The sequence below is a fragment of the Bombus huntii genome, chromosome 4 (assembly GCF_024542735.1).
Source record: "Bombus huntii isolate Logan2020A chromosome 4, iyBomHunt1.1, whole genome shotgun sequence".
Taxonomy (NCBI): domain Eukaryota; kingdom Metazoa; phylum Arthropoda; class Insecta; order Hymenoptera; family Apidae; genus Bombus; species Bombus huntii.
In genome coordinates this window covers 13,483,242-13,502,349 of record NC_066241.1, presented here as the reverse complement: position 1 = coordinate 13,502,349, position 19,108 = coordinate 13,483,242, and the positions used below count along the sequence as shown (strand labels likewise).

Here is a 19,108-nt window from a genome sequence, read left to right as displayed (position 1 = left end):
CCTAATTTCTCATTCAGCCGCAACGCAGGAAATTTCATCACAAAACCCAACCAAGATAAATAATAAAATCGTCGAATTTTGATTTAGCACGCGATTTAATATCTCAAAAATACTCCACGCTATGAATAAAGTAACAAGTTCTTATATAGATACCTAAACAATGTAAACCTTCGAATAGGCTAGAGATGGCGAGGTTATGGTATTCGACATGTGAACTTCTGGAGTAATCAATAGTGTCATATGGCGTAACACACTTAATTTGATATGCAATACGCATTAATTTTACGCCCCTAGGGTTCGATATTCCAATCTAGTACATGTTACTTTACTAATTAAAAGAACACATCCAAATAGTTAAAATTAATTTTGTTTAGATACTGAGATACTAAGAGATCTCTGTTCTTTTACTTCGCCTAACATTAACTTTGATATTGACATAAAAGTATACATAAGGACGTATAAAAAATATTGGTTAAATAAAGTTCCTGCGTTTCTTCCAAAGTTAAGCACTATTGTACCTTTAAATATGGTGGATCTAGATTTAAAAACTATAATTAAATATCTTTGTAATTTTACATCTATGATATTTTAAAGAAAAATATTATTTTGCCATTGCCTGATATTTTGGAAGAAGAGCATTATTGTAAAACTAAAACGTTTTGAATAATGTCTGTTATCCATGTCGGTCTGATTTCATGGCAATCTCAGTTTCGAAAATGTAAGACATTCAATCAACGCATCCTCTTTCAAAATGTACGTTGTACGTGCAGGTGGTCTGTGCAAAAAGTCTTGCAACAATTTAAAGACACTGGCTGCACATGTGCATTCAGTGTCCACACGTGCATAACTTCTTTCGACGTGGATGGCTGCGTTCAAAGCCACATAAGGAACGCACATAACGTACTCGATCCACATGGTGTGTAATTTAGCGACTATTCGCTCGTCTAGGATACCATAAGTGCCGCTGGACGCGAAACATTGGAACTAAAATATAGTTCTACGGCTGGTACCATTGTCAACGATCATCGATAACGTTATGATTGTGTCGTGACAAGTTCGTGAACGTGAACGTGAAAATAGGACAAACAACAAGGCACCTCCAACCTCGAGACAGATGCAATTTTGATTCAATATCTTCCATCTTTACATTTTATCGTTGCTATATACTACATCTTATAACTAAAGGACCATCTAAAAATTTTCAATTTTTCATCCAAAGAAATTTCGGAAATATTCCAAAGTAGAAATAATATTTTCATCTCGTATTTGTGAGATCTGATTTCTTAAAAATTCTTAAATTTAATACGTAATTACGTGCTTCGTAGAAGTTTCTCGCTTAGCATTCCATTATTAAAAATAGAGAAAAAAAGATATCTATGACAAAGAAATAGAGAAAGCAAGAGAGCTAACTATACTAATGTAACATACATACATTTATTTATTCATAATCATCTGCAAGAAATTAAAATGCAACATATATGTATCCGCATATATACATGTATATAATATCTCAAATTTTCACATTATTATCAGTTAAACATTCAAATGTTTACATTGTCTCATCTCTTTCAGCTAATGAAATACGTTTCGTGCAATCGTAATTAAAAGGAGAAAATAACGAATATTTTTCAGCACGTTGTGGCATTTCTAAAATCTGAATCGCTTAAGAATATTCGATAAAACATTCCTATTTTCTCAGTCTTTTCTTTTCAAAATGCACATAAAAACACACTATATAAAAACATTCCATCTACAGAAATATAGATTCTATGTATTCTCATTGCGCATAAATGATTACGAATATACAATTACGTCTGAGAAGTTCGGAACTATTGTAGTTACGTAGAACGATAACTACGAGAGTGTAATCATCGTCTCGAACATCTGCTGTAAGAAACTTAACGTAGATGGAATGGTTGAACCTGCAGGATTTCTCCGAATAGCACTTCAATTTCCCTCATTTAGTTTCTCTAATTACAAAACGGTTAAAGATAAAATTCACATTTAACACTTATCCACGCGTGTAGATTACTGCTCAGAACAATTTTGAAGTTTGCGTGCTCAGATAGCCTTATCACTAACCAAGACTTCGAATATAACTTAACCAACAATCAAAGAGTTTAGTAAACCAGACAAATCATTATGTACATCTCCTATATTTACTGATGATCTTATCAAAGGAGCTACTTAATGAACACGTGTCGTGAATACGCTACAACAGAAGATCTATATCAGTCTGATCTAAAATCAGTCCAAGGAGTCAAATCCCTCTCCCGTTTTAGTACAAATAGAAGAATCAAATTGCTGAACCATGATTCTAAATCGGATTGTTCTCATCCGCGAGTTGTCTGTTCTAACCGATCGAGCTGTCCACGTTTGGTCATTGTCCGTTCAGACTCTTCCTCTTTAGGTCTGCTCTTTAAGATGGCTGTCATCGGCAGTACCATAAGACAAAGGTTATAGCTAACCATATATAAGAATATACCTAACCGATATGACAACTCCTAGAGACACATATTGATAAAGGCTTTGGTCATTCCATAATGTAAGATATTTCATCTGTAAATCTAACTGATCGATGATCCATATGGAAGAACTAGAGGTTAAAAACTTATAGGATCATGAGCAATGGTAGCCCTCTGATGGCCATCACGAGAACTATCATCACAGACACGAGGTAAATTGCTCAGAAACATGATCGCCTAATTATTATGAGCAGTTTAAAAACAGAAAATAACGATCTAAGAACTTGTACAATACTATCCTTGCGACGTTAATCCATGAACAAGAACAACGTCAAGTGATTCTTGGAAAATCTAGGATCTGTGCTTATTACTTCTCCCTTTATTTGTTCACTATATGCAAAAACGCTACAGCTTATACAATACAAGTATGCGTATTAATAATAAAATCTAGAACAACATTTTAAAAATCGCTTTCCACTTTAGCGTTCAGAAACCAGCATCTCTGATAAATTAATGTGCAAAACCTGACCACGTTTGTCGATCATATCCCTCCACCGTTGATCATAACCTTTATGTAACCGCACCGTTAGAAAGAGTCAATCCTTCATTTACATTAGATTCCAACATTTAGGGTTGCACTGTTTTCCGCTAGTCAAGTGAACGCGTTCAGCCAAATTGCAATGGAAAGAATAGCTGTTGTTCCATAACAAAAAGAAAAATAAGACAGAAAAAAGATAAGATATATTGTTGTAAATGTACCTCGTACAATAGAGGTCTCGCAGCGTATTTCATTCTTTCCTGAATAAACACATTCAGGTTGACACGTTCCAATTCGACAAATAAAGTTATACCTCAATGAACCAAAAAATTTCTTCAAATATTCAATAATCAGCAAGAGATTCATCAAGAGTTCCAATCAATCAAGCTCAATTATCTTTTAGACACGTCGATCGCTTAATTTTCTACAAAGTCTGACCAGTTGATTCGACACGTATCAATAAGTGCTATTTTCACGATGTCTTTTGAGTGATTAGCGCTCGGCGAAAAATAACTAACATTGCGATCAATACAGAAATAGACCTAAAAACTGTAACTCAGGGAATAACATTAAATGAAGAAATATATAGACTCTCTCTCTCTCTCTCTCTCCCTCTCTCTCTCTCTCTCTCTCTCTCTCTCTCTCTCTCTCTCTCGTGTATCTTCATTCTTCTACAATAATATGTAGTGCTTTATTTACAAAGCTCGTGAAAGATCAGGCTACTGTGCCCTGATCCTGATTAGGGAACAGGTCATCTCCCGCGATAGCCAAAGAGAAACAAAATCAGCCAAAGTATATTCAAACCACCTACTCTGAAATAAAAGAACATCAGGAGATATTACGTGCCCTTTGAACTCTTATGAACGTTATCATCAACGTATCAGACAATTAGTTGTGAATCGAGGATTTGGTAAAAAAATGTGTGTAAGGCAGCATTTAGTCAACTCGGAGAGTTTTTCCGCCCGTAGGACCAAGTACTTGTCACATTCGATTCTTCTTAACCACCTATACGTTTCGTTGGTATTTTTGCAGATTATTTCATACATGGAAAAATACACAATTCTACTGGTTTGTACCCTCGTGGAACTTAAAGTAGTGAATCTTCATAGCCCTATTGTTGGGATACTTGATCTTGCATTGAGGACAAGTCGCGTCTACTGCACCCTCCACCACATATTTGGTCAAATCCATCTCTCTGTGGAAGTTCTTGCTATTCTCGGCATTGTAGATAGTGTTGTGTGTCGTCAGCAAGTGATCTGACATTGCTGTCTTGTTGAACACGTGTCTATCGCATAAAGTGCAACTGTAGATAATGCTGTTGTGCGACAATTCATGGTTCTTTACGATTGTTGGCGTTGGGAACGTGAGCTTGCAACCGTCTACAGAACAAGCAAATTTGGGAGGAGCATTTTTATGTTTTATGGTAAAATGTTGGCGCAGATTCGACACGCCAGAAAACTTTTTGTAGCAAATGTTGCAAAGGACTTTACCATCATTGCTGGGTAATGGTATACATTCGATATTATATGATTTGGCTAGATTCTGTAACAGATTCATGTGAGTCTTATTGTGCACCAATTGTTTGTGCTTGTACAATACGCTCATATTTGCAAAGAACTTCCTACAGACGTGGCACATAACTGACTTCCTGCCTGCGCTCATGGCATCCATGGGGAGAGGTGCTTTTTTATCCTCTTCTTCTAATTTTATTTTCTTAGATCTTGGCTCTTCTTGAGATAGTCTTCTCGCGTTGTTGTATACATGTTCGGGTTGTTGATTAAACATGTTAGCATGTAGGTTGAGCCTGTGACGGTGAAGCGACCGAGTACTATTGAACACCTTGTGACAGAGGGTGCATATAAGTGGACTACTTGCTAAGTTCTTGCCAGCTGACTGTAGCTTTGCAGCAGCTACAACTGTGGATTTGTGAAGCTTCTTATGTCTTGACAGTATCTTTTTGGAGCTGTATAATTTTCCACAAATGTCACAAATGTGATCAGATTTCTTTACATCATCAAGAATGGGTTGAGCTTTGTGCCATTGCATATGCATATCTAATGTCTCCTTGTCAAGGAAAACATTTGTGCAAAGCTCACATTGAAACTCGTCACCTGAAAAGCTCTTCTCAGTTTTATTACGAGCACAGTGCACATCCCATAAGTGTGTCCTCAATTCTGTTACATCATTGAACTTGTCACTGCAAACTTGGCATTGGAAATTACCATTTGGCTTTGTTGGAGGTAAATTTGGGTAAGATTTTCGTGCTCTAGCTGGTCGGGTCATACTGGAATTGAAAGGTTCCTCGTGTTTAGTCTGGGTTAATGGCTTTTGGACATCTTTCTTCATAAATCGTAAACTTAATCTAGAGTTTGCTCGATTGTGCCAGCTCCTGTGTATCTTTAGAGATGATTCTTCCATGAAAATCTTACCGCAAATGTCGCATCCGTGACCACCTAATTCCTGAGCATGGGCAGTTTCAAAGTGAAGATTTAGGTTAGCTCTGAAGAAGAAAGTCTTTCGACATTTAGAACACTGATGTATGGACTTCGCAAGCTTTGGGTGATCAATTGCTAAGTGTCGGTCATGAGACTCTTTACTCTTGAACGTTCGCCGACAATGGGTGCAGATGATGTTGCCTCTGATAACATTGTGAATATTTCTGATATGTCTCTTAAGATTAGCGCTATTCGAGAATACCTTGCCGCACACGTCGCACTCATTCTTTTTATCGCCAGGATCCGAGGTGGCGCTGACATTTACTGAATTTGAGTCCTGTGAATCTTCTTGTACCGTACCATACTCCACACAGGAGATGTTTGCATTTCTTTCATTCGGATCTTCTATACCATGATCTTTCATGTGAATTTCCAAAGCACCTGCGCTGCTAAACATACTACGACAGATGACACAAGAATAAATCTTCACCTTCAGATGAAGATTTCTGTGTTCCATTAGTTCAGCTCTAGTAGTGAATTCCAAATTACAGAGGGCACAGCTATACTGATTACTGTCTGATAGTTTACCAGCATTTACTTCAGCTTCAAACGTATCCCAATCCTTGATGGGCTTTGAAATATTCTGCGTAGCCTTTACTATATCGTTTTTCAATCCAGAAGTTTCTTCCTTGTTAAGATCATTAGAGTGCTCTTTGTGATGGTTCAAATAATCACTAGGAGATTTGAATTTGCTGCCGCATTCAGAACATATGAAATCACTCTTTTTGTGGTCCAACGTTAGATGAGAATGAAACTTTTTGAACACCAAATATGTCATGCCACAATGGACACATCTATAGGATGTTCTGACGTCGGATGATAAACGTTGACACAAGTCTCTATGCTTCAGCATGTTTGGCTTGTACCTGTAAATCATACCACACAGGTCGCATACATGATTGTGCGCAGGATCACCATTTTTGTAAGGGCTGGGTATGTTCAGAGTACGATTTCCTTTGAACGATTTTTTCGGTGACTCCTGTCTCAAAGATGGCAGAGGAGTTACTGGTTTTAATTTAGGAGGAGATCGTGTTGGAGATACGAGCTCCTCATACTGTTTATCTGAATGCTTCGATAGATGAGTAAGCAGCTGCTTTCTGTCCGGCAAAGAACGTAAACACATATTACACGTGAAGCATTTCTGCAAGCCTTGTTTCGGTATAACGAGAGCAATCTTCATTGCACACTCGAACGATGCTCTACAATGTACTTTATACATCGATCGATCCGGAAACTCCGTCAAACACGCGATACACGTGTGCGGTCTTAGATCGGGCATGTGCTGACGAATGTGGAAAAGAGTACTTCTACGATCGCTAAAACTTTGTTCACAAGAGTAACATGAATATGTCTTCAATTGACTTATAATATTTTGCTGCACTTGTGTCAATGGAGCATCCTTCTCCATGCTCATTAATTCATCTTCCAAATCTTCAACAAGCTCTTCCTCATCTTCCAATTCCAATTGATTAACACTACCATTCTGTTTGTCACTATGAAATCTTTCCATATGTTTTGCATAAGAATACTTAGAATGCAAATTAATTTGACAATGTAGACATTTCTGTTTAAAAACACGTGCACCCCTAAAATGGGTATGTGGGCCTCTTCTGACTTTTTTCTTGCTTGCTGATGTGGATGCGTTGGATTTCTGAGTGGAATCAGCTTCCATAATCCTATCCTCTGAGCTTGAAAGGGGATTCAAAACAAGTTCACTACCAGTAACAGATTCAATTTCTATAGTACAATCTGTGTCATAATCATCTTGTGGTTCAGATTTTATACAAATGTCCATATCTTTCGTTAAAGCTGGTTGATCTCCCTCTAAAGCTACTTCATCATCAGGTAATTGCTGATCTTGATCATTATTTTCTGAAGGATTATTATTTTCTTCAAGATTAGTGGCTTCCTATAAAATAAACCAATTTTAATGTACCTTTATTTTTTTACAGTTTGTTTTGAAGCATATCATACTTACCAAATCCGAATCATTCGTAGATTCAGAAATAACCTCGACATTGTCCTCACAAAAGTCCAAATCAACAGGTTCATTTTTAATAGTTACAACCTATGACACATGACAATAATACATTGATTACAAGTCCATATATTATATTATACTCACAAAATTAATAGAACACGTATATTTACCACAGGATTTGGTTGCATGTGTTGTTCCAACCACCGATGCAACTTGTCTTGTGAATGCAAACATGTTTCTTTGTAATTATGCCACTCATTCACATTTTTAATACATTGCGCACATATTTTCGTTGATAATCTATCCGTTACTAAAATCTAAAAAGTACATAAACCCAATAAAAATATAAGCATGTATCAAGCTTCAAACAAAAGTTAGGTTTCTCTAAAGATAATATTACTATAGAAACACGTTTCATTTGATATTTGTCTATCTAACCTTTACCAATAAGAATAAACACCAATGAAATACCCATAATCACCATTGCCAATGCTCCCATCTCAAACATGATCCGTATAGACCTAACCTCAATGTACTCGTTTCAACGCAGTAACAAAACGCGAAGCGTATAAGAGTACGCGAAGAGAAATAAACATTCAGGAAGATGACGGGCACAAAAGTATTAAATAACAATATTTTACGCACGCACCTGAATCGATAGACAAGCTTGTATCTTGCTGGCTAAGGACACCGGAGAGTTGTCCGTTTGGAACACCGACAATTTTGGCTCATCGGTAGACAGGCAGAGTCTACACACATCTTCCACATTCTGCAACTCCACCACTTCGCCCATCGTGGACGTAGATGTTCGTGGCTTTTCTTCACTGAATATCAGGCAGGTGTTCTGCCTGCCAATAATGCGCGCTCCTCAGAAGCAGGTTAGGGACGCAGCGTTTTGTTTGTACGTCGACATTTGAAACTGAGCCCGAGCGGTCCATTTCGATACGTTCCTGCCGTTCAAAGGAAAAATTAGACAACGAGCGCACACTAGGTAAAAGCATGCTGCTTTTTAACGCGATATTTATTTATTGGCCGAATATTATCATGTTTCGCGTGACAATATGTAGTGACAAATATGTGGAATGTATATTCAGTGATAAAAACCAAATATTTTGATCTGGATAATGAATGTATGATGTCAAATGGTTGCAAAAGTTTTTACAAAAATGATGACGTTACTAAAATAGGAAAACGAGGGCAGTAGTGGTAAATTACAAAGCAATGGTTATATAGTTGGTCGAGTGGTCGTTTATTTTATATATATTATTTGTTAATATACACTTGACATGTAACTGTTTGTCGTTTGTACACGCTGATAAGATACATTGTACATATACTACAGGTAACGTACACGGTTACATTTCGTTTCATTTACCTTCATCATTCGCAACGAATCACTCGGTAACCGCGAATTAACGAAATCAAATATTTTAACCTTTTTTTTCAATTTCGAAGTATCAGTAGCAAATTATCATCATGCGGTTATAAAAGTAATACAGTGTATAAAATCCAAAAATTCACAATACAAATTGGGCTGATCTAAAATATCCTGTCGTATATAGGACTATTACATACAAAAGGTTAGAAATCAGATATGGTTACGTAACTAATGCAACCGTTATCACAAACTACACGATTATACACACACGAGCTTTATTTAATTGCAAAACGAATCGATACAGAATAAAGTTTGAAAACAAAATACAATTATACAAAACTTTCTAAAGAGTTTCATCAATCTAAATGATTATAAAGATTAAAAGACTTATGAATGTGTCTCTACATACACATGTAGCATCGATTGAAAAGCTTCAATCACTCGTACCTGAAAACTACGAGAATATGCTTTCGAACAAAATATTATTGAGCGTTCTTTTCTAAAACGTGTTGTATATATGGCAGCTATGGTATATTTTCGAAAAGCTCTTCTACACGGCGGCCACTCTAAAACCGCAAATCTACTTGGTACATGGTGAGCTTCCACGTGAACATGTCGTTAATTTATCGATAGCACGTTTTGAATACAATTTCATTTTAAATATATTTTTCTCTTTCTTCCCCCTCCTTTTATTAATACCGTAACGATCATATACAGTGCACAAATTAGAACCATTAAGAGATTCCCTAAATCTATGTATCTTGCGGACCTTTGTCCCGAATCAGCTATTCACATTAATGTACAGTATAGGATTAACCACCGATAAATAAATTTCTATACATGTATCGTCAACAAGAGTTTCCTATTCGGTCTCTTTGAAAAATATCAGCTTTCTATCCATCTACATTTTTTTCGTTTATGCCTCGATAAAGGTACTCTTCTGGTGGAACAGAAACGTTGTTTCGACGTTTTTTGAAATCTCTTTTCAGTAAAAATAAAAAATTATATTTTCGATCTCATTAGTGCGTTTTCTTTCGATTTCTTTCAAATTTGTTCGATCTCGTTTGAGAGTCAATTCGTTCGAACAACAAGCTCTCGTGAACGAATTGTGCAATGTTACGAAAATTCGTCTCGTTTTACGAATGACATCTGCAACGAGGTAACATGTCAACGATTATCTGTTATGAATCATAAGGGACGAATTGTTGAACGCCCACGATAGTTTCGCGCCATTTTTATGGCCAACCAGTTCCGGTCCATGTTCCACCATTCGTCTGAATCTATCGCAGGGAAGTATGTGCGCAGGATTACTGCGCAATTCAGGTAGTCAGGCAATTGGAATTGAAGCAGGAATTTCGTTGCGACTGCTGACGGACGTAGTCTTGTACGTTGAATTTCGTGTCGTCCGGGTCGTTGCTTTTCCTCGCCTTCAAGTCTCTGAAATCAAATAGAAATTCGCTTTTTATCTTATCAGGTGTTCTCCAGCCGCTTAAGTCTGATGAAAACCAGTCACTTGACTTTGTTGTGATTTCGCAACGTTCATGCTTCCAATGCAATGGTAGGATTGAACCATTGAGGAGGATTGCATGTAGAAACGGGATGAATTTCAATATATTTCCACGAATCTAAATCAATTCCAATAAGTTTCACTTTATGGGATTTATCTAGTATTCATAAGAAATGGTGATCTTTTGGCATTTGCAAAGTATATTGTAGCGTTACTTGGATCACTGTGGAAGCCTAGTCTACACTGGCAGACAATTGTCCGCAGTCAATGCGTATACATTTTCCAGGGAAGAATTCGCAAAAAAACATATGTAGTGTTGAAGTGGTTACCACTTCTAAGAAAACTCTACATCTGGTTTTTTTAGTTTTCTCAAGCACTGAAGCCATCGACAGCGCGTAGACAAAAGACTGCGACGAAGTTAGGCCATAAACAGTGGACAGGCGACGTTGGCTTCAGGATTTTTCAGTTATTGGCTAACACAGCTAGCGTGCGGATCTGGACCAGCTCAAATTGTATTCTTACTTATTACACTTCTATTTAAATATATTTTCTGCCTTACGATTTATCCACGTGTTTTCTCTGTTTACACATCGAATAACCTCAACATGTAGATTGTAGACTACTGTCTACAATTATCTGTCAGTGTAGACTAGGCTTTACTGAGCTCGGAACCGGGATATTATAATAGAGTTCTACTAAAGTGTTTGAACTCATGTTATATAGGTTCGAATGTACCTCAAAATATGTTTTTCGCTCTCTCTTCTCGATATACTCATGAACTGTCTAACACTATCCAATCAGGTCCGAATTTATTTGCAATATGCTTAATCGTGTTATGATTGCATCACTAAAACCGTTCGTCTGCATTACGCCTTGGTATTTGTACAGTGCTGCCTTAAGATTTAATTTGTTTAAGATTGACAGATGATAGGTTGGTGATGATTAATGAAAATACCTAGCAACGGCCAAGAAGGCCAATTCGACGTTCAGGCCAGTTTTAGCTGAGGTTTCCATAAAGGGAACTTTGTACTCTTGCGCCAATCGTTCTCCGTCTTCCCTCTTCACTACTCGTTCCGTTCCACAGTCAGACTTGTTGCCTAAAATTATTTATTTTAATTTATTAGACTTGGTGAAGTGAACATAATGTTTAATAAGTGGAAATGTTTGTTTAACGTGAGCTAGCCTGATGGAATGGAATTAATAAGTTGACATTGATAGTGATTTTATCTATGTCTAGTCTAGGTTTATGCTTACATCTCGTTAAAAGTAGATCTGCACGCTATCAAACATATCATTTGCTGCGAAGTTGATGTCCTGATCTGACTATAAAATCTATCATGTTCTATTTATCTTATTTTAGAAAAATAAGCTGGTGATCGGTGCTTTCTCATAAATCAGTTCTTGGAGCTGTCGTTTCAATTAGAAGTTTCAGCTGAGATCCATAGTTAGAATACATGTTCCTTATAGAGGTACAGAGCTAGTTTTACTCCCTTGTGATAAAGTTCATGAAAAGCTACCAAATAGATCATTGAAACGTTATTTAACTCTTATATAGCGAACCAAAATGTTGCAGTTATTATTAACAAGTATATAAATTTTAATACAAAACTTTGATAGTATTTCAACTACTACTATTGATAGTACTAAAAGTACTATTCAAAAATATAAAATTATATCTAAATTTTTATATCTTATATTTATTATCTTATATTTATTATTTTCTATTCTATATCTAAATATTTATATCTAGAACTAATCGGTTTCGTGATGTTTTCAGTAGGAAGCAAAAAGTGTTAAAACAAATATAGAGTTAGGTACCGGCTCGCCCACACCAAGATTACGGCAAATAATTAAGTAGCCATAAATCTCCTTACTCAATACTAAAATATCCTCGACCGGACTATTTCAATATAAATGGTTTTAAGACCATATTATATTCCATTCATAAAAATTGAATAACTATTTACAATTTTAGAAAGGAATAATTGAAATTTATTAAAAATTGTTTTAAATATTTGACATTCTTCCATTCAATGTTTTACGACTTATAATATTCATATTCAGATATTGATCATCTGTCAAGACAGGACTCAATCAAATCATCCAGTCAAGCTAGCGAACAGTTCTTGATTTTAACGATTCCCTCAACCAACAATCTGCTCTTCCTAGAACGTCTTTCTCGACTTTCTACGAAAGTAAGAAACCTGTCGAAACTATGCAAAAACCAGCTAACGTATCGATCATCTTGGCAACTTTCTCGCAAACGAGATGACAAAAAAAGCAATCGCGGCTCTTTTCCTTTTCTCTGTTTTCCTTCTTTAGTCTCTTCAGACGAATGCAAATAAAGACTAGGTAAGAGATATGTTCATTTTAATTTTTGTTGACATCCTTTCTTTTTTTATGTTATACTTTTGCTAAAAGGATAGTTGTAATAACTAAAAGATAACATGGTAAATATTGTACAGTTGAAAAGAAGAATAATTCGTTATATCTAAAAATATGTTCTCTTTATCAGGTCAGGTTTAATGATTTCTAAGGTCAGGTTTAATGACGATAAAATTTGTCTATCCTTTCTTTTTCGATTTTAAAGCAAATATAGTAACTTAGCGGGATCATATGTGGATGTGGACATAAAAAACAAACAAACAAAGTTGTTCTTGTTGTTAGACAAGCTTGTTGGATAATATGAAAACATGCTTGCTTACAGAGGGTTAATAAGACAAGATTATTTGACAGTACATTGAATTTTAAAGTTGTTTCGCTATAAAAAAACGAAGGATTTGATTTATGAAGTTTTGTACTATGATCTTCAAATAATAATCGAAGCTCACCCAACAGCATAATGACCACGTCCTCGTTCGCGTGTTCCCGGATTTCGCTCAGCCAGGCTCTGATGTTGTCGTAACTCGTCTTGTTCGTCACATCGTACAGCAATAAAAGAGCTGAAACCAATGATGATCGTTGTGCAACCGGCCGTGATCCTAGTAATTGATAGACACACGCGGAAACAAAAGTTTCCACGTGACGCTGTCCATGTTATTACGTGTCCGTAAAATGCTACAGCTCGTTTGTTCTCCCCTTTTTCATTGGCCAGAGAAATTTACACGCGTCTGTTTCGTCGTTCTTTTATAAACACCGCGTTGTGTCAAACGACGTTTTCACGGCCTGGCAAATTGAGATGCGAGAAAATGAAGTGTGTTTTTATGCGCAAGAAAATGAAGTGCGCCTTTGTACTTGAAAGTCTCTCTGGGAATATTATTCGGTTGGAAGTTTCTGAAACGGTTGCTTTGTTATATGCGATATACGTGCTTTGTTCAATATGATTTTTTCAGAAAAATATCCTTTCGAACGTTCATCTCTTCTTCTTGTGTCTTGGCATTTTAAATATTTATAGATAATTTTACTGAAGAATTACAATTTTGCTACAGCACTCGATTTCATGTATCCCCAATTATCACAGCTTATTTATTTGTACGCTCGTACAAAAACTTTTAAAACAAAATCATACATTTCCCGATGCTACCGTAACAACTAAATATGGTTCGAGCATATCCAATTAATCGAATACAAAAACTAGCCAATACGCTTACGGATAAGATTGATTTCTTTTTTGTAGCTCTGCTAATTGTTTCAAGGAATCTTTATACAGAGCTATACGCACTGTTTAAATTATGTTTTAATCGCGGATTTTTTGTAACTCCATTTAGATTTAATTGTATAATATTATGTAGCCATTGCTGTTCTTCTTCTTGCCCTTTCTATTTTTGTTTATTTCTTTTCTTATATATAATTGTATGTATATGTCGGAGATGGAAGGACAGCGGGATTTCCCGTCCGGAATGTTGGGAAAACCCCCAATACCCTAGTCCAGACTCGAAATGACATAGCGGGTCACTAGACGTAGCCACGATCACGGGAGGGGCGTGTACTTGCCAGAGGTATGAAATGATTATATGACTCTCCTTAAAAACAAAGATTGACCCGAGAAGTGAGGACAGGAATATATAAGGGATGTTTCATTTGGGTTATGAGGCAGTTAGTTTGTTAGTTAGTCGTTGGAGGAATTACTGATTGAGTTATCGAGAAGTTACCCGAATCGAGTATTACGTTGATACTTGTCCTCCCCTGGACCGTGGATTCGTTATCGAACCTGGATTCGTTGTCACCATCATCCTATCGCCATTACTCATAGCCTCTTGTAGTGCCCACATTTGTACCGATAAATATTAGCCACATCCGCGACGGTAAGGTAAGTCGAACGCCCCAAAATGGCAACCTGACTCCGACATATATATCGGGTTTATACCCGTTCTATTAACCAGTAGATAAATCAATAAATAAATACTTCTCATTCGTGCTCGTCCTACTTAAAATTTTCATCAATTATTTACGCAAGAACTGAAAGTGTTTTTCCATTCGAAAGCTTGTTTTCTCGCCAATATACCACGGTGGGTTAAAGTTCACAGGAGGAAAGCTTGGCCGTTCCAGTAATATCTGACGATGGAGACACTATTGTCGAAGTGTCTCCGAGGCGTAATTGTTACCCACGCCTTTGAAACGTCCAACTATTGTCGCGTCTCTACTGAAAGAGGGTTTCTCCGTGCAAACAATGGTCGACCCCCGACGGCGGACAACGCGTTTCCTCCTCCTCTCCTTTACCCTCGAATTCGCTTAAGTAGCTTCCCAAAATTAACGCTCTCCTTGAATTTTGAAACGTTTCATGGCCTGTTTTAACACCACTCTACCCGCTAAACCCTTATTGCTCGAAAATGCGTTCATCGAACTTCATTTTATTTGACTGATAGTGAAATAGTTTGTTGTTAAAATGTTATTGGTGCTTACAGAATAATCTGTATTTTTTATTGTTTTTTTTTATCATTTTTAGATCATGAAAGTTTTATTAAAAATAAGAGACGTCATAAAAGACTTGTGAACAGGATGATAGAGTAGCGAGCAGAGTTATAAGTACTTGTTAAATTGAAACAGAACGCTTTACAGAGAAATCAGAGGCGGACTTTCATCTCGTATTTTCCAGTAAAGAAACCATATTTCTACATACTTGGAATGCAGTTATATGTAATGTCACATTGTATAACGCAATTTACATAATATCCAGTCAGTTCAGAGTTCTCAGCGTTTTGGCCTTCTACTTAGCCGGTTACGTGAAAAACTTCATCAGCATTTCGATTATCTGGGACACGTTCTTTTTCTCAGCGGTCGTTGGTTTAGCACAAACCTGGCAATTGGCGACAATTCATCGAGGGAAATAAGTCAGCTATTTATTTTTTTTTTTTTTTTTTTTTTTTTTTTTTTTTTTTAGAGTGAGAAAATTAATGTAAATTTACTAGAAACGTTATACTAATAAATATTCATGATATCATTATAAACTTATTCTAGAATTAACTCTAACGAAACTACTTTTTAGTAAACTAATACAGGAATATAATTAAATTTGATTGGTAATATTTGATTAAAATCATTCTCATAGCATGCGTAGTTAAAATTGAAGTTTCAATAGAGACACCCGCCAAGCATTATTATTGTAATGAAATCATAAACACAGCAGAGAAACTGCTAATTTATGCCTTGCGATGAATTGTCAGTTATTGTCCTTTATTCTTGTCTCAAACAAGTCTGTCCAACTAGTACCTAATTATGCTATCGCCTTGTGTCATGATTACTGGATGCGATGCTGTTTGTAAATGGAAGACTGATTGCACGCTGGTAACGAAAACTTCTCTATCATGAATTATTTGAAACGTGTCCTTTAACATATGTAATTGTGTCACAAACATTTTTTTAGCTGTCTTTTTTTAAGCTGCAATTAGAAGCTATATACGGACGAAGAAAATACATATTAATGGACTGCGCACGTTTATGCATTTATGAGAAATTTAAAGATGTATAAATGAAACATATAGTACGTGTATAACGCGTAAAAAGACGTAGGAATTATTGAAAGTAAAATATATAAACGGATCTTTACTTAATTTTCATTGTTTTAACTATGTTTCGGATGCAATTGCAAGGAAGCTGCTCTTCCGCATACTAGTCTAGTTTTATAATACATATTACTTAAGATGATTCTAATTATAGAGAGTGTAAGTAGTACATAAATCAGAGGATTTTATATGTAACGAATAATATATGTTAAAATTAATTATACAAAATTTAAGATAAATCGACTAAGTAATTAAACTAGCACACTTTAGTTCCTATTTCTTTAGAAATTTATATAATATTACAATATTTTCCTTTTTATTATTTAATTTGTACTTTACAATTTATCCAGCTGGACGTTTGGTAAATTTTTCTATATTACAATATTTATATATTTGTCCTTGAAAGTTTCATTATCCAATGAGGTTCGCAGACCTTTTTTACTTTTCTTACGATAAATAATCAACAACTTTATCAACTTCGTGTACAAATCTACGATAAGAGTATAATTACCATGAGCGTCTCTGTAATAAGCATGCGTCACGCTTCGAAATCTTTCTTGCCCGGCCGTGTCCCATATTTGAAGCTTGATAGATGTATCGTCGACGACGACTACTTTATTCTGAAACACAGAAAGCATTTATATATACCGCTTGATATATGATTCTCTCACCTACATTAACATTGTAACAGTCACTTGGTTTTTCTTAGTAAATTGTTTCTTCGTATTTTAAAATGAATTCATTTTTGTTTGTGGCACTTCTAGGAAGAATTTAGAATATCTCACCCTAAAATCAATGCCCACGGTGGTTATATAGTTTCCAGACAGGAATCTGCCATCTCTAAATCGTGTTAGGAGGCAGGTTTTCCCGACGCCACTGTCACCAAGTAGCATCACCTATGTTACGTGAAAATTTTCTGTGAAAATACCGTAGAAGGAAACTCTTTGCAAAATATTCGAAAGCTATTCTACGTTTACAGTATTTAAAAGTAGTTGTACTTTTAAAACCTAGAATTATATAAAAATCTATTTGAAAAAATGAAAGATAGAAGAGATTTATTATAAAAAGAATTGGAAATAAAACTTCTTTGCAATACATTTAATTGAGTTCACGGGAAAACATTCCACGATTTATACGTTTACCACTGATATTCTGTAATAGAAAAGAAAACACAGAAGAACGAAATAGTTTACCTAACCTTCTCAATCAATTTTAAATATCATATTCACATTTATTTCTTTATGATAAAAGGAAATACAGCAGAATATAAAAAAGAGGTATTTTTAGTTATTAATTCCAATGAAACTTTTATTCTATTTAACGAAAACCAGTTAATCAGATCGAAGTGTATCACGCAACGAGTCCGTGTCCAAACGCATTCGTATAGTTATCTTATTTGTAGAAAACTCAGTAAGCGCAGAAATGTGTAATTAACTAGATTCCAGCGATATCATGGTCGACAGATTGAGATTGATCTACGATTGAACCGAATGCAAAGTATTCTGAACATACCGATGAACCATCTAACAGAGATTAATAACCGCAAATCATCGTTCCCTATCAGTCGTAAATTACGCTGGAAAAATGTGTACTATTTGCGTTTTGCCTGAATTAGCGTGTAAAAGGTTACGTGATAAGAAGTGGTAAAATTAGTAGTAGCCACGAACAAGTATTAGAAATGGGGTTGGTTCGTCATGAATTTTAGAACATGGCTACTGGCCGCTGTCAAAGTAATCCTGAAATTAAGTTTCCTTTTAAAGAGAAACTCAAATTGTAAGCTTGAAATTAGGAGATTGCTCTTTCGGAAAATTACGCTGCTAAAAAGACAGTGATTGCGAAAAGTTCTATTCTGAACGTAGAAGTTAGAAGCACAACTCTGATTGGAAAAGTTCGTTTTTGCTGATCGAATTACTGCGGTTTTTAGTCTTTCCATAGTTTGTTGATGCGCTTGGAAACGGAGAAATTTGATTATTGCTTTATTATTGATCGAAAACTAATTGAAACACCGTTTGTAAATTATCAAAATCTCCGAGTCTCGCCAATTCTCTATAGAAGTATATCAATTAAATAAGACAATTAAACAGTCTGTTTATAAGGTATTTCTGTCAGCTTGTAATTTTTACATCCCGACACAATATTGGATTTATTATTTATTATTACGTATATGTATTCTAGATTCTACGATTTCGTAAGAGAGCAAATTTGCAATAGTATTTAAATGAAGATAACAATGCATCAATTAATTTTAGTTTTTCGGCCTTCTTAAGCAACATTTCATAATACTAACATAATTCTAACAAAATTCAATTTTGCAACACCAAAGACCGCGTTTTAACGTGTACGATAACTCTCTGTCCACGAAAGCTGTGTATTTATAACATTGTAATAAATCATACATATATTGCATGGATCTGAAATTCCTCCCTCATAAGGCTGTGATTGCAGTGGACGTAAATTCACTTTGGCGAATTGGCCCTCTGACAAACTCTGACAATTGTTCGTAAACTAATTTACAACAATCGAACATTTTCGCAGCACTCTTAAGGCACTCGGATGTTCGATTTTTGATTCGGCGAGCAATCGCCAAACGGCAAACAAATCTTCTCTTGTATTTTTATTTTACTAAATTTTACAAAAGCATTCGCTTGCTTGGTCTAAATACGCTAAAGCGAATCTTCAAAGTACGCATCCACTATAATCATAGCCTAAGCCCTAAGGTCTAAAGACTAGAGTCTTAAAGCGTCCATGCCCAAATTCGATCGGACCGCAAAAGGCAACCCTGTTCCATCGATTGTCTCTTTC

At 35.7% G+C, this 19,108-nt stretch overlaps 2 protein-coding genes and 1 long non-coding RNA gene across 8 annotated transcripts in view; 1 reads left to right on the top strand and 2 right to left on the bottom strand.

Moving 5' to 3' along the window:
• Positions 1–2,824: 2,824 nt before the first annotated feature.
• Positions 2,825–8,417, bottom strand: LOC126864440 (zinc finger protein 160-like). The gene is made up of 4 exons (XM_050615803.1): positions 8,129–8,417; positions 7,650–7,796; positions 7,477–7,566; positions 2,825–7,407 (listed from the first exon to the last, which is right to left on the bottom strand). The coding sequence occupies exons 1-4, from the start codon at positions 8,270–8,272 to the stop codon at positions 4,066–4,068; spliced, it is 3,723 nt and encodes a 1,240-aa protein (XP_050471760.1). The 5' UTR covers positions 8,273–8,417; the 3' UTR covers positions 2,825–4,065.
• Positions 8,418–8,501: 84 nt separating this feature from the next.
• LOC126864464 (uncharacterized) overlaps positions 8,502–19,108 on the top strand; it is a 99,115-nt gene continuing 88,508 nt past the window's right edge. Inside the window, exon 1 of one of the 2 annotated variants that reach the window (XR_007689185.1) lies at positions 8,502–8,821. This is a non-coding gene — a long non-coding RNA (uncharacterized LOC126864464). The remainder of the gene's footprint in view (positions 8,822–19,108) is intronic. The other variant, XR_007689184.1, reaches the window with a different exon arrangement.
• The window catches only part of LOC126864452 (ras-related protein Rab-37), a 179,736-nt gene continuing 169,743 nt past the window's right edge, over positions 9,116–19,108 (bottom strand). For 4 of the 5 annotated variants that reach the window (XM_050615820.1, XM_050615821.1, XM_050615822.1 and 1 more), the window contains 5 exons: positions 17,092–17,202; positions 16,818–16,926; positions 13,196–13,306; positions 11,320–11,461; positions 9,116–10,294 (listed from right to left, as the gene is read on the bottom strand). In XM_050615820.1, coding sequence (XP_050471777.1) covers positions 10,177–10,294; positions 11,320–11,461; positions 13,196–13,306; positions 16,818–16,926; positions 17,092–17,202 — 591 coding nt within the window. In that variant the 3' untranslated portion in view covers positions 9,116–10,176. The remainder of the gene's footprint in view (positions 10,295–11,319; positions 11,462–13,195; positions 13,307–16,817; positions 16,927–17,091; positions 17,203–19,108) is intronic. The other variant, XM_050615823.1, reaches the window with a different exon arrangement.

Coding starts and splice junctions, on each gene's coding strand:
- LOC126864440 (XM_050615803.1), bottom strand. CDS start 8,272: ATGGGCGAAGTGGTGGAGTTGCAGAATGTGGAAGATGTGTGTAGACTC. Junction 7,567..7,649: donor ACATGCAACCAAATCCTGTG/GTAAATATACGT, acceptor CATGTGTCATAG/GTTGTAACTATTAAAAATGA. Junction 7,408..7,476: donor CTACGAATGATTCGGATTTG/GTAAGTATGATA, acceptor TTTATTTTATAG/GAAGCCACTAATCTTGAAGA.